Here is a 14,598-nt window from a genome sequence, read left to right as displayed (position 1 = left end):
AAATACAAAATCTAGTTTTCTTTTTTAAAATATATATTTTTTTACAATTTGTCAATTTTTTCACAATTTTGTTTAATGTTTTAAATTTTCTTTTTCAAAATATCATTTTTGTTATATAACTTTTTAATTTTTCTTTTCAAAATACAAAATCTAGTTTTCTTTTTCAAAATATATTTTTTTTTTTACAATTTGTCAATTTTTTCACAATTTTGTTTAATTTTTTAAATTTTCTTTTTCAAAATATCATTTTTTAAATATCACTTTTGTTATACAACTTTTTAATTTTTCTTTTCAAAATACAAAATCTAGTTTTCTTTTTTTAAAAATATATTTTTAAACAATTTGTCAATTTTTTTATAATTTTGTTTAATTTTTAAAATTTTCTTTTTCAAAATATCATTTTCTTATCGAATTTTTTTTTTTCAAAATTATCAACATTATTGAAAGTTCTTAATTTTTATTTCAAAATCTAGATTTTTATAAAATTACATTTTTTTTCAAAATCTAATTTTTTTTCTTAAACATTGTTAGTTATTTTTCTAAGCTTTTTAACTCTTTTTTTTTTCGAAATTCATAAATTTTTTTATTCTTAATTTTTGACTTGAGCATTAGAGACGGTTTAGGACCGTCTCTAATGCAGATGGTCTTTGACAGTCTCGAATAACCATAATAAGACAGCTAAGGACCGTCTCTAATAGAGACGGTCTTTGACAGTCTCAAATAGAGACTGCTGAGGACCGTCCCTAATACAGGCTATTTTTGACTGCCTAAGAAATACAGTAAAAGACGGCCGATGACCGTCAATAATTAAGACGGTCTATGACAGTCTCATATTACCAATACAGGACAGCCAAGGACCGTCTCTAATACGGACGGTCTTGGACCGTCTCAAATGACCGCATATGAGACGGTCAAAGACCGTCTCTAATAGAGATGGTCCTTGACAGTCTCAAACGGAGACAGCGAAGAACCGTCCCTAATATAGAATATTTTTAACAGTCCTAGATTACAGGAAACGACGGCCAACGACCGTCTCTAATTGAGACGGTCCTTGAGAGTCTCAAATTACCAGTAAGAGACAGTCAATGACTGTCTCTAATATGGACGGTCTTTGACTGTCTCAAATGCTGGCATATAAGACGGTTAGAGACCATCTCTTATTCCAGACGGTCAATGGCCGTCTTTTATCTGCAGTTAACGACGGTTTTTGACCGTCTTAAATGATTTGTGGACGTTAAAATTTTTAAGACAATACTAAGGACGGTCAAGGGCCATCTAAAAGTTTAGAGATGGTTTACGATCGTCTCTAAAGCGTCTTTAAACCAAGCAATTTTAAAGACGGTCCAGAACAGTCTCTAAATCCGTCATTTTTTCTCATTTTTCATGTAGTGCCACAGATATGACCATAACAAATTCAATCCATCTAGATAACAACCACAATCCACTATGCATGTAAACCACGAACCATTGTCTAGGTCATGGTTTTACAACATGAGGGGTCGTGGTTGTCACTGTCAATGGTCGAGGTTTGATTTCTTGAAGGGTGGAATATGCATTGAGGCCAGTATGAAGGGTCGTTGTTATGAAGTGCAAATGGTCCTGGTTGTCATGGACAATGGGGCATGGTTCAAATGCACAATGGATCGTGGTTGTCATAGACATGGGTCATGATTATGATGAACAATGGATCGTTGTTGTATCCTGTGTAGAACGTGGTTGCCAACGACGATCCATGTACCGTGACAACCACGACCTACATTAGCTGACAACAATGACCCGTGTAGCATGAAAACCACGATGCATATAACATGAAAATAACAATCTATAACAGCCTTCAAGCCATGATTCATATATTGTCACAACCACGATCCATGTAACTGGACAACCACGATGCAAGGTTATTACTCAAACAAGTTAGGCCTTGCACAGGGCAGTACATGGCATGGATTATGGACGGCTCGGTGCTTGTGTTTCAATCATGCCATCCATAATCCATGCATTGCCGTGTCATTCTAGGTGTAAGGCATTCATGTTGTCCATAATCCATGCCGTGACATCTTAATAGCAAGGCATCCACGGCGTTCATAATCCATGCCTTTCATAATCTACGCCGGCCATCCTTTTTGCCATGTCATTTGAGGGGTAAGGCCCAAATATCAGCCGACAAGGTAAATAGAAGTGTATACTGCCCAAGTTAGGATTTTTTAGGCCCACAGCGAGCTAGCTGACAGGGTGGATGGATCGGATCACCCCATTGTGAGACTTAAGTTAGTTTGGTAGAAAAGGAAGTAAACACGTTAAAAACAACAATCACGATCCAGGCAACATGACAACCAAGATTCATATAACATGACAACTACAACTCATATAACATTACAATCATGACCCATATAACATGACAATCACAACCTATGCAACATGGGACTATGACAAATGCAAACCATGACCCATATAACATGAAGATTTCAACCCTTATAACATTAAAACCATAATCCATGACAACTACAATCCATATAACATGACAACCACAACCCATATAACACAGTCACTGCAGGAAGAGAAGCTCAATGATGCACAAGACTCTGCAAGTTTCTTCCACTTAAGTTTGCAAATGGGGATATTATCATCGTCATCACTGGGTAATAACTACGACCCTTCCCTTCAGATTCAACGAGACCCATCGGAATCAGCGAGCCATATGATAATAACTACAATCCATATAACATGACAACCATGACCTATGCGACACGGGACTACTTCCCTTCCAACATGACAACCACGACTGATTTAACATGATAACCACGACTATAATTACATTTACAATATGAAGAACATTTCTCTTTAACGGGCAACCAGCTAACAAAAAAACTCTGTCAAGAATGTCTTGTTTTAGCCTGATCAAAAACTCTGTTGAGAAGGTCAGGCTTAGACATTCTCGCCAGTGTTTTTCAACTCGCTGGATCCCGTTGAAGAGATTTCTTCTTCCTATTGTGTTGTTATACAATCTCTTTGTGGAGAGGGGACAGTCCAAGAAGTGGATTGTGCCCAGAGCCACAGGCAATCCGCTTTTGGTGTGGAGAGTGGTAGTCAACATAGTGTAGCAGGTTTGTGACCCGAGCACAAAGATATTTCTATGCCCGGGGCCATGTGGGTCCCATGAGGGATATCCTTGGAAAATCTACTATCCTATCTATTTTTAATGGCCATGATAGGACAAAAATAAAAAATAAGGCATGTATAAAGATGATATTTATGCCTACAATTTATTTAATGGTAATAACCCTGGGAATGGTTTACATGGCATATAAACATAACGGTCACCTTTAGGAAGGTTAGCATTATGGATGCTTTTTTCCTAATGTTTCGTTTGAGATGGCCCACCTGAGTTTTGGATCTGGCTGATTTTTAGATTCATATTCTATTGTGGTCATTAAAAATAGATGGAGAGAGTAGATTTGTAAAGGACACATCTGTGGGCCCACACAACACTGAGCACAGGTATATCTCTGTGCCCAAGGTCACAGGTAAGGGTGTACACGAACCAAGCTAGCTCGGTTAGCTCGCTGGACTCGACTCGAAAAAGCTCGGTTCGACTTGGTTCAAAGCTGAGTTTGAGCCGAGTTAAGCTGATTTTTTGAGTTCGAAAATGAGCTCAAGCTGAGTTTGAGCTGGCCCTAGCTCGACTCGACTTGGATCGAACATAGCTCGAATCGAACTCGGATCAAACTAGTTCGGTGACTTGGTTACTTTGATATTGATGTTGCTTACCAAGTGTTTGTTGAAATGACTCAAAGAAGTGCGGCTGGTGGCAAGGAAGGTATGTATATGAAACCAACACTGTTTTTAAAAAAAAAAATTTATGCTACTTAGAAGGTGTTTGATAAAATATCTATAAACTCATTGCCGCTATCTCAAATACAGTGAGATTTTAAAGGTGCAATCCATGTATTTGTGAAAATGCCTCAATGGCAAACTCGGCTCAATATTGGCTCGAACTCGGCCCGAGCTGGCCCAAGCTGCTGACCAAACTGAGCCGAGCTGGCCAGTCAGGCCTCAAGAATGAGCCAAGCCGACTTCGAGCTGAGTTCAGCTAGTGGCCGAGCCCAGTTGAGCTGAGGCCAGCTCCACTCATGTACACCTCCAGTCACAGGCAATCCTTACGTCAAAGAGGCTCTTCAGAAGACTGTATATACGGTAGGAAGCGCGGGTGTTTCCGTGGTATTGGTGGGTTTTTAGTTTAGATTAGTGAGACCACTGATTAGTTAATCTAGGCTACAGAAAGCTTGAGAATAACACTGGTTTGAGTATCGTCTACTGAAATTCTCAATAAAACAATCTAAACCATTCAAATAATGGCACAAGGTTATAAGAGAAAACAGCAACAGTCAATATTCAGTGAAAATGTCTCCCAGTATTGAATGTTTCAATTCTTTTACCAGCAACACGTATTGGAAATATTCCATCCACGTTGTTGCACGTAAAACCATCGGTGTAGATTATTTAACCATGGCCCTAGTCATAAGAATAAGAAAAGTAATGCATATAGAAAAATAAGCCCTCAGCTCATCATATAATTTCTTATTTAAGGAAGATTGATGCGGATTACATGACAATCCCAACGCCACGTAGCTAAAGTAAGGTGACAGTGACCCTACCATTGAAACCTTTCAAGGGGCTCACAGTTGAAACCTTCTTAGGGCTCACCGTGATATTTATTTTCGATCCAACTGGTTCATAAGGTCACATAGACCTGGATGGAGGAAAAACACAAATATCAGCTAGATCCAAAACTTTTGTGACTCCCAGGAGTTTTATGATGGTAGGCATTCAATCCTCATTGTTTTCTGTGGTGTGGTCTACTTAAGAATTTGATCTGCTTCATTATTGGGCTCATGCCCTAAAATAATTTGTCAAACTCAATGGACTGTCTAGATTAATTAAACAAATAGATCATGGTGGGTCCCATAGATCCCCTGATAGGACCATTTGTCTCTAACAATGGCAATTGATCCCAACCGTTAATTTGGTGCCCCACCATTATGCGTGTTTCATTCAGATGGTTCATCAAGTTTTGAAGCTCATTTTAGGCCATTATACAAAATACCAGGGTCATCTCAGCCAAATGTGGACCCCAACAAACAAAGCTACGATTTAGATTTACCTCCTTGTTTCAACTCATGGCTTGGAATTATCGTACCAAACATATGGCGGTTTTAATCACTCGGTCGGGTGACGATAGGCCCCACATACTACCCACTCGTCCCAGACATTGGGGTTATATTTGTGAAAACGTGTGCCATTAATGGCAAAAAAGTCACTTTCAAGCCTTAATGGTGATTTTCCATCCACCACCCACAGTGTCTTTTCAAATGGTGGGCTAGTTACTTTAAATAACTTGAAAGTAGGCGAGTTTCCCAATATCTACTAAAACTCCTGACAATCTATTTCATTGATATGCTGCAAACAATTTCACCATCAACAGAAACCAGAAGAATCTATTGCTTGGCTCCTAAATTTCAATGAACTTTCCTGAAGTGGCTGCGGGGAGATGCCAAAGTTTCTGGAAGATAAAGGCACACGCTTTGATTTCTTTGCCCCTGCCGCAACCATGGATGGCTCTACAACCATACCAGTCATAGAGGCTGATCTGATTCAACCATGAGGCGTCACCTGAAGTAAGGGATTTTGAAGGTCTTGACTGATGTGCAAGTAATCCACGTCCGTGTTTCAAAAGTCATCACCGATTTCTCAATGGCGTCCAACTAACACGTGCGTCTGACCCTATCTTGGACTTGGATTGCAATGTGACCCAAATGCCATACAGCTACGTGTGGTGACAGGACTCCATGGGGCCTACCATGGTGTATGAATTTATACACCCTATTAAGGGCATGACATGGGACGCCAATTGTGAAATAAGGAGTTCACCACTCGATAGCATCACGTGGATTGAGCTCATCATGATGTCTATGTTTTATTCACACTGTTCATCTGTTTATCGACTCCTCTTTTTTTGGAAATGATCCCAACATTAAAGATATCCAAATCTCAAGTAGACCACACTAGAGGAAAACGTGGGGATTGAATACCTGCCCTTTGCAAGCAAATCCAAAGCTGGACACGGATTAGCTACGGACTGGTTGCTAAGCTAGACTTGCAATTGAAGAGACGTCACCTGGGTTCTGTGGGTCCCACCATGATGTATGTTTTGTATCTACACTGTCCATCCATTTGGAGATATCATTTTAAGGCATGAACCAAAGAATGAATTAGGTGCAAAGCTGGAGTGGACCACACCACAGAAAACAGTGGAGAGAGTGACACGCACCATTAAAAACTTCTAAAGGCCAAAAGAGTTTTTGATTAAGCTTATATTTGTGTTTTCCCTTCTTTAATGTCTTTATTAACTTATGAATAGGTTGGATCTCAAATAAACATCACGTTGCACCTTAGGAAGGTTTCAATGGTGGGCGTTACTCTCCCCATTGTTTTCCGTGATGGGGTCTACTCCAGCTTTCTATTTACCTCATTCGTTGGATCATACACTAAGGGCCCATTTGGCCGGTCAGATTGGAAGGGATTGGATGGCATTGGAAGGGATTGGAAGTTAAATGCCGGGATTGGCTCGGCGTGCCCAATAGAGTCGTGATCATATCCCAATCCCATGGGTCTTAAGACAATCCACTGACAACACCATCATTATCTTTAAATCCCATCCAATCCACCCTAATCCGTTCAAATTTGCATGGGACGTGTTTGATTTGAGGGATTGGAAGGGATGGGAAGGTTTAATCCCGGGATTGGCCCGGCGTGCCAAACAGACTGGATATAGCAATCCCATGGATCTCAAGATAATTCACTAGCAACACCATCAGTACCTAGAAATCCATGCCATCCACCCTAATGCCATTCAATCCCTTCCAATCCACCCGGCCAAACGGGCCCTAAAATGGTCTCCCCAATTGGATGGACAGCGTGGATACAACACAAATCATGATGGAACCCATAGAACTAGAAAAAGCAAAAAAGAAATATATTACATTCCCTTCTACTCAGGGCTTTAGTAGGGTGATAGTGATGTTCATTTGTCACGAGGTTGGATGACAAATGAACATCACCGTGGACCCTTGAAAGGTTCCAATGGTGGGTCACTATCACCCTACTTTAGCTACGTGGTGCTGTGTTTGGACGAGGATTGCGTCCTACCCTGTCCGAGCGAGAAGGGCTCTGTGGGGCCCATCGTGATGTAAGTGTTTTATCCATACCGTCCATCGTTTTTATCAGATCATTTAAAGTAGAGTACAAAAAGTGAAGCAGGTCTTTAGATTAAGTGGACCACAAAGTGAGGATTGAACGTCGACCATTAAAAACTTGTTGGGAGATGGAGAAGTTTCGGATCAAGCCGATATATGTGTTTTCACTTCATCCACGTCTACGTAACCTTATGAATAGGTTGGATGGTACAAAGAAAAAAACATCACAGTAACCCTTAGAAAGGTTTCAATGGTGGGTGTCATTATTACTGCAGCTTCCTTTGGTGCAGTAGTCTACTGCTGTTGTGGACCTGCTTAAGTTTTAGGATAACCTTAAAATGATCTGAGAAAATCGATGAAAGGAGTGGATAAAACACTTACATTACAGTAGACCCCACAGATCCCTGCCTGAACGGGGAAGGACGCAAACCGCGTCCGCCGGTGCAATCCGCATCCTATCTTCCTTAAATGAGAAATTATATGATGCACTAAGGGTTTATTTTTATATATGCATTACTTTTCTTGTTCTTACAACTGGGGATATGGTTAAATAATCTAGACCAATGGTTTTATGTGAAACAACCTGGGTGGAATATTTCCAAAATTCGTTGCTCATAAATGAATTGAAACCTCCAAAACTGGGATACATTTTCACCGAATACTGACAGTTACTGTTTTCTCTTATAGCCTTGTGCAGTGATTCGAATGGTTCCGATTATTTTATTGATTTCATTAGATGATATTCAAACCAGTGTTATTTTCAGCTTTCAGTGGCCTGGATTAACTAATCAGTGGTCTCACTTGTCTGAACTGAAAATCCACCGATATCGTGAAAACACTGGCTTTTGTTACTGTATATAGTCTTCTGAAGGGACGCGGTTTAGGTAATGACAGGTCTTCCGAAGGGACGTGGATTAGGTAGTGACAGGTTGAGTAGGGAGACTCCTGCCGAAGACCTCTTTAGGGAGACTCCTGCCGAAGACCTCGCTCTCCGACTCTTTTCTGCGTGTCCTTTGGATCTGCCTCGTTCTTTTAAATCATGACCTGTAATGGTATCTCTGAATGGATGGACAGTCTACATACAACACATGCATCATAGCAGGACCCATATAATCAGCGATGTCACTACAGGAGTCTAGCTACTTAGGGCCTGTTTGGGAGCGTGGATTTGGAACCCCCTGGATTCGCAACCCCCAGGATTGGAAACCCCCTGGATTGGCAATCCTCTAGGTGTGTTTGGTACCCTTGAGTGTGAATCAACTTTAATTCAAAAATACCTATACATGGTATATTCACGGGGGTTTGAATTTAATTACTAAATCAACTTTAATATCCCCAATTAGTGAGATATATAATTTTTGACATTATGGCTGTGATAAGCCCGCTAAAATATATGTTTTGTCTAAAAGTGATAAAATTCCAAGTCTTAGATGGACCGCAAGCACAAGATCATGTCTAAGTGACTAACCAACAATTTTTAATCGTTGATTGATATGAACAATGTTTGGACGGTGCTAGACAATATTTGGACGGTGCTGATCTACATGAACAATGTTTGGACGGCACTGATCATCGTCAGTGGGCCATGTGCCCAGTAGAATGATAGTGTACAGTGACATACATTTATACATGCAACTATTCAAATGATTTTAGGTGTAATCCAAGCTCTCACCTTGGATTACAAACCCCCTCAAAGAGGGATTGGAAACCCCCTGGATTGGCAATCCCCAGTTGCTTTATGCTGCCAAACAACCGTGGGGATTTGAAACCCCCTCTAATCCTCTCTAATCCCCTCCAATCCAAGGTGCCAAACGACCCCTTAACCTCTCCGTAGCTATTACGACTCTACCTGCCGTTAGCGAATATGTGACGGGGATTAACTAGTGGCAAGTTGAGTGGTGAGACCCACTACTGAAATAACATAACCAAGTTCTATGGCCCCTTGTGAGCAAGTTGGATCTCAAATAAGCATCACGGTGTACCTGGGGAAGGTTGAGTAGCAAGAGTCGGTATTAATGTCTCACCACTGAAGTAACGTAACCAAGTTCTATGGGCCCCATCATGAACAAGTTGGATCTCAAATAAGCATCACGGTGTACCTGGGGAAGGTTGAGTAGCAAGAGTCGGTATTGAAGCGATGTCACCAAGTTCTTTGGGCCACCATGATTTATGTTTTATACCTACGCCTTCCATCCATTGGGAAAGATCATTTTAGAAATTTATTTATTTATTTATTTACTTATTGGAGGTGACCATAATATTAATATGCCGTACAAACCATTCACAGAATTATTACCCTCAAATAAATTGTAGACACAAATATCATCCTGATACTAACACCCCAGCCGTTCAACCTCTATGATTTCCTGTGGTATTGTATGGCATGGTCCACATGAGTTTTAGATATGATATATATATATATATATATATATATATCCTATTTTGGCCATTAAAAATAAATTAACAGAGTAGATTTGCCAAGTCCCTTGTGGGACCACACAGCCCAGGCATAGAAAAATCTGTGCTCCCGTCACAAGCAATCAGCTTCACTATAATGGCTGCCACTCTAAACCAAGAGCAGATTCCATGTGACCCTGGGCTCAGTTTACGTTTTTCATGTCACATCTCCACCGAGAGAGGATTGCTCGGGACAGATATATTCATATGCCTTGCTGCATGGGTCCACAGAGATGTTCGGTGAAAAATCTACTCCATACATCCATTTTGAAAGATCACAGTAGAAAGGATTCTAAAAATCAGGAAAATCCAAAGATTATGTGGGCCATATTGTATGAAACAGTGGGGGTTGAACGCCTTAGGGTGAGAAGTTTTGTATCAGGATAATAAATATATATTTTTTTCTTACAGTTTTATCTGAGTGGTAATAATCCTATGAACGGTTTGGATGGCATATAAACATCATCGTCAGCTCTAGGAAGAAGGCTACAACGTCAACATTTCTCTTCAACTGTTTCATTGGTGTGGCCCACTTGAGTTTTGGATGTGCCTGATTTTTGAAATCCTGTCTTATAGTTATCTTCTAAAACAGATAAACAGAGTAGATTTTTCAAAGACATCTCTATGGGCCTCGAGGACAAGTAAGTTACTCCGCTTCCCTCTCCACCGCTCCTTATCTTACGGAAGAGAATTTCTATGGTAATATTGCTAGCACCCTGACTATGTATACACGAGATTCTATATTGGTGAAGTTGGGTCCTTTTTTAGTAATCCAAACCATTGGTATGCTGAAACACATTGTGGATAAAAGAAGCAGTTTTGATTGAAGTATCCTATTTATAAAGAAATTTCCTCATATGAAAGTAGACCGTTACTAAATTTCTCTTGTAAAATGTCATTAATAGACTAATATTTTCAAATCAAAGATTTTTTTTAATTAAAAACACAGCCAAAACCAGATGAATGGTGTGGATTTCTGAAACATGAGCCAAACCTATTATAATTTAAAACCCATGTATAGAGGACAAACATGAGCCCCACTTATCATAATTTAGGAGAGCGTTTCAATGTCTTGGGTACTTGAGGCGTATGGACCTCAGGTTTCAGCCAGCCGCAAAGAAACCTTAACGGTGAAACTAGACCTGGGGTTGTACGGATGAACTCAAAAAGACCAAAATAGCCCTCCTTCTATAGCTGCTTACCCTAATAGTCAAGGGGTCTTTTGGTCAAAATAGCATCTTTTGAACCCTAAAAAATCGCTTTTCAATCATGATAACTTCTCCTCCTTCAATATATCTTACTTGTCCATGCATGTTTCAGTAGGCATGGATACCAGAAGAAGCATGCCATTTCTCTATCTACTCCTCTTCTTCTTCATCTTCTCTCTCAAGGCCTACCTCTCCAATGGTTCAGATTCTATCACCCCAACACAACATCTTAGTTGGCCTCATAACCTAACCTCCCAAGGTGGGGCATTTGAACTGGGTTTCTTCACACCAGGCAACTCCCAAAAATACTACATAGGCATCTGGTACAAACGAGTCCCACAACAAACAGTTGTCTGGGTAGCCAACAGAGAAAAACCCCTCCCAAACCCCTCCAATTCAATCCTAAAAATTGCAGAAGATGGCAATCTAGTCCTCCTCAGCCCCTCAAATTTCCCAATCTGGTCCACCAATCCAATATCCAAGCCGTTGAATTTGACTGTAGCGGTCCTCCTAGACACTGGAAATCTTGTTCTGAGAGACAGATCCAATTCCTCTGTGGTGCACTGGCAGAGCTTCGATCACCCGACTGATACATGGCTGCCTGGAGGGTGGCTTGGATTGAACAAGGTAACGGGTGAAAACCAACGGCTTACTTCATGGAAGAACTCGGAAGATCCAGCCCCTGGGCTGTTCTCTATAGAGATCGACCCGGGCCCGAGCACACAGTATTTTATTATGTGGAATGGTACTAAAAGTTACTGGAGTAGTGGAAATTGGGATGGGGCAATTTTCAGCAATGTCCCCGAAATGCGATTGAACGATTTCGATTTCATTCAAGGCGAACGGAGGAATTACGGTTTCAACTTCATCAATGATGAACAGAGGAAGTTTTTCAATTACTCAGTGAAAAATACTTCCTCCCTTTCCAGATTCGTGATTGATCATTCCGGTCAGATCAAGATGATTTCATGGCTGGAATACTCCTCTCAATGGAATCTGTTCTGGGCACAGCCAATATCTCAATGCGATGTTTATGCTCTTTGTGGCTCCTTCGGAAGCTGCAACGAGAAGAGCTCGTCCTGTACGTGCTTGCCTGGTTTTGAACCCAAGTCTCAGAAAGACTGGAATTTGAGGAGTTGGTCGGATGGGTGCACGAGGAAAACCCATCTGGAGTGTGGTCAGAACGGATCATTCGCTAGTCAGAAAAACGGGTTTTGGGTGCTGCCCGAATTGGAGCTGCCGGACGGCTCACGATCTTTGGCCGTTGGGAGCCCCAGAGAGTGTGAATTGGCCTGCTTAAATGACTGTTCTTGCACTGCTTATGCTTTTCAGAGCAGGTGTTTGATATGGAACGGAGAATTGTTGAATCTGAAGCAGCTGTCTGATGGAAATAGTGAAGGCCGGACGCTTCATCTCCGTCTTGCGGCCTCTGAACTGAAGATTTCGGATCGTAGTAAGGGGACCAGTACATGGGCTGTTGTAGGTGTGGTTGCAGGGGCTGTTCTTCTATTGGGTATTGCTCTGTTTTTTATTTGTAGGTGGCAGCGACAATGGAATATGGTTAGTTCAGAGGCGGTTCAAGGCTCTTTTATTGCATTTAGCTACCGAAGCCTGCAGATTGCAACGAAGAATTTCTCAGAGACATTGGGCAGCGGAGGTTTCGGTTCTGTTTTCAAAGGGACTCTGCCTGATCAAACAATGGTGGCGGTGAAGAAGCTTGAAGGGCTTTGGCAAGGAGAGAAGCAGTTCCGGACAGAGGTGAGCACGATCGGGATAATCCAGCACGTTAATCTCATCCGCCTTCGTGGGTTTTGCTCGGAAAAGGCTAAAAGGCTGCTCGTCTATGATTACATGCCAAACGGGTCTTTGGATTCTCTTCTGTTTGGTGAGATTTCCAACATCCTGGATTGGCCGACGAGGTACAAGATTGCAATTGGGACGGCGAGAGGAATAGCTTATCTACACTAGAAATGCCGAGACTGTATCATACATTGCGACATTAAGCCAGGAAACATACTTCTAGATGGTGGGTTCTGTCCAAAGGTGGCGGATTTTGGCCTGGCAAAGCTCATTGGGCGGGATTTCAGCCGGGCTTTAACAACCATGAGAGGAACAAGAGGCTATCTTGCTCCTGAATGGATTTCAGGGCTGGCAATCACGTCAAAAGCTGATGTCTACAGCTATGGGATGATGGTTTTCGAGATCATATCAGGAAGGAGGAATTCTGAACCCTTGGAAGTAGGGGAAATGGTGTTTTTCCCTATTTGGGCTATGAGGAAAATCACAAGCGGTGAAATCCATTGCTTGTTGGATTACAGATTGGAGGGAAATGCGAACATGGAAGAGCTCGGTCGAGCTTGCAGAGTCGCCGGCTGGTGCATTCAGGACGACGAGAATGACAGGCCGTCAATGGGGCAGATTGTTCAAATCTTGGAGGGTGTTTTGGAGGTGAGCGTGCCGCCGGTACCAAGATCACTTCAGATTCTCGCAGAAAATCAGAACATGGTTTTCCGCTCTGAGTAATGAATCAACAAATTCACGGTGCAAGACCACTTAGCAGGTTCCAGCGAGTGAAGATTGTCATGGTGAGATCTCAACCGTCCAAACGTTCCAATATAATTCATGGCCCATAAATTAAAGTTTGTTATAGTCGTTCTGGTTTGTTTATTTTCTTTGTATAAGCTGCATTTGGATGTTTAATTGAGTTAAATTGTGATATTTCAGTCTAATATAGTTGAAATGGCCGCGCTTATTGAAGGGTTGCTTCCTATTTGTGGTTTAAATTGTTTCATATGCAACTTGAAACCATGGAATTTAGCCTCCCCAACTAAGTTAATTGTTTGGTATAAGCCTGATTAGCTCATTTCAGTTGAATTGAGGATCTAAACTTGCAAAGGTAAAGTTGAACACCATCTTCTAGATCGATAATTACCTTGAATCCATGAGGCTCTTTTGAATTCACAATAGTTTTTCTCACACACTAGAGAAATAATTTTTTTAAGGAATTGATTCACTGGATGAATCATTCTCATAAAAATGAGCTTAACCACTTTAAATAATCCTACACAAACTTTAAAAATGTAATTAAATAGTTTTAATCAAATTAGAAAATAAAGTCAGAAAATTGTGTAAATTTTGCACGTCCATGGACTGGTTGAGCCGATAGGTGAAAATAACTAAGAAGTGGAATTTTGTGATTTTCCGACTTATCTAAACTAGTAGAAATCAGCCCCCAAGCAATTTGGAATTTCAGGTACAATTTCGACCGGTCAATCAATCTTTCGACCATTCAAACTAGTCGACTTTGGTTGATTGATTGTATGACAGAACCTAGCCGACTCCGGTCAATCGATCGAAGTTTATGTTCAATCAATAGAAAGTGTCAATTTTTGTTCAGCAAATGAAGTTAAAAATAAAAAAATGGCATCGTGGTCCGATTGATGAAAGTCTAAGTTTGATCGATCGAGGGTCTCCTCCAGTGGTCCTGATCTATCCATGGTACTGGTTGAGAATTACCAAAACTGTCCAGCAAATACACTGAATTAAGCTGACCCGTTTTGATTTCTTTGCCCCTGTCGCAATCATAGATGGCTCTACAACCATACCAGACATAGGGGCTAAACTGATTCAACCCCGGGCGTCACCCGAAGTCAGGGATTTTGAAAGTCTTGACTGATGTG

The 14,598-nt window shown here is 41.0% G+C and overlaps 1 protein-coding gene across 1 annotated transcript; it reads left to right on the top strand.

Moving 5' to 3' along the window:
- Positions 1 to 10,977: 10,977 nt before the first annotated feature.
- LOC131221823 (G-type lectin S-receptor-like serine/threonine-protein kinase At2g19130) lies at positions 10,978 to 13,424 on the top strand. The gene has a single exon (XM_058217126.1). The coding sequence runs from the start codon at positions 11,018 to 11,020 to the stop codon at positions 12,884 to 12,886; it is 1,869 nt and encodes a 622-aa protein (XP_058073109.1). The 5' UTR covers positions 10,978 to 11,017; the 3' UTR covers positions 12,887 to 13,424.
- Positions 13,425 to 14,598: the final 1,174 nt, after the last annotated feature.

Source organism: Magnolia sinica, chromosome 12 (genome assembly GCF_029962835.1).
Source record: "Magnolia sinica isolate HGM2019 chromosome 12, MsV1, whole genome shotgun sequence".
Lineage (NCBI taxonomy): Eukaryota > Viridiplantae > Streptophyta > Magnoliopsida > Magnoliales > Magnoliaceae > Magnolia > Magnolia sinica.
This window is presented reverse-complemented; position numbering and strand designations above follow the sequence as displayed.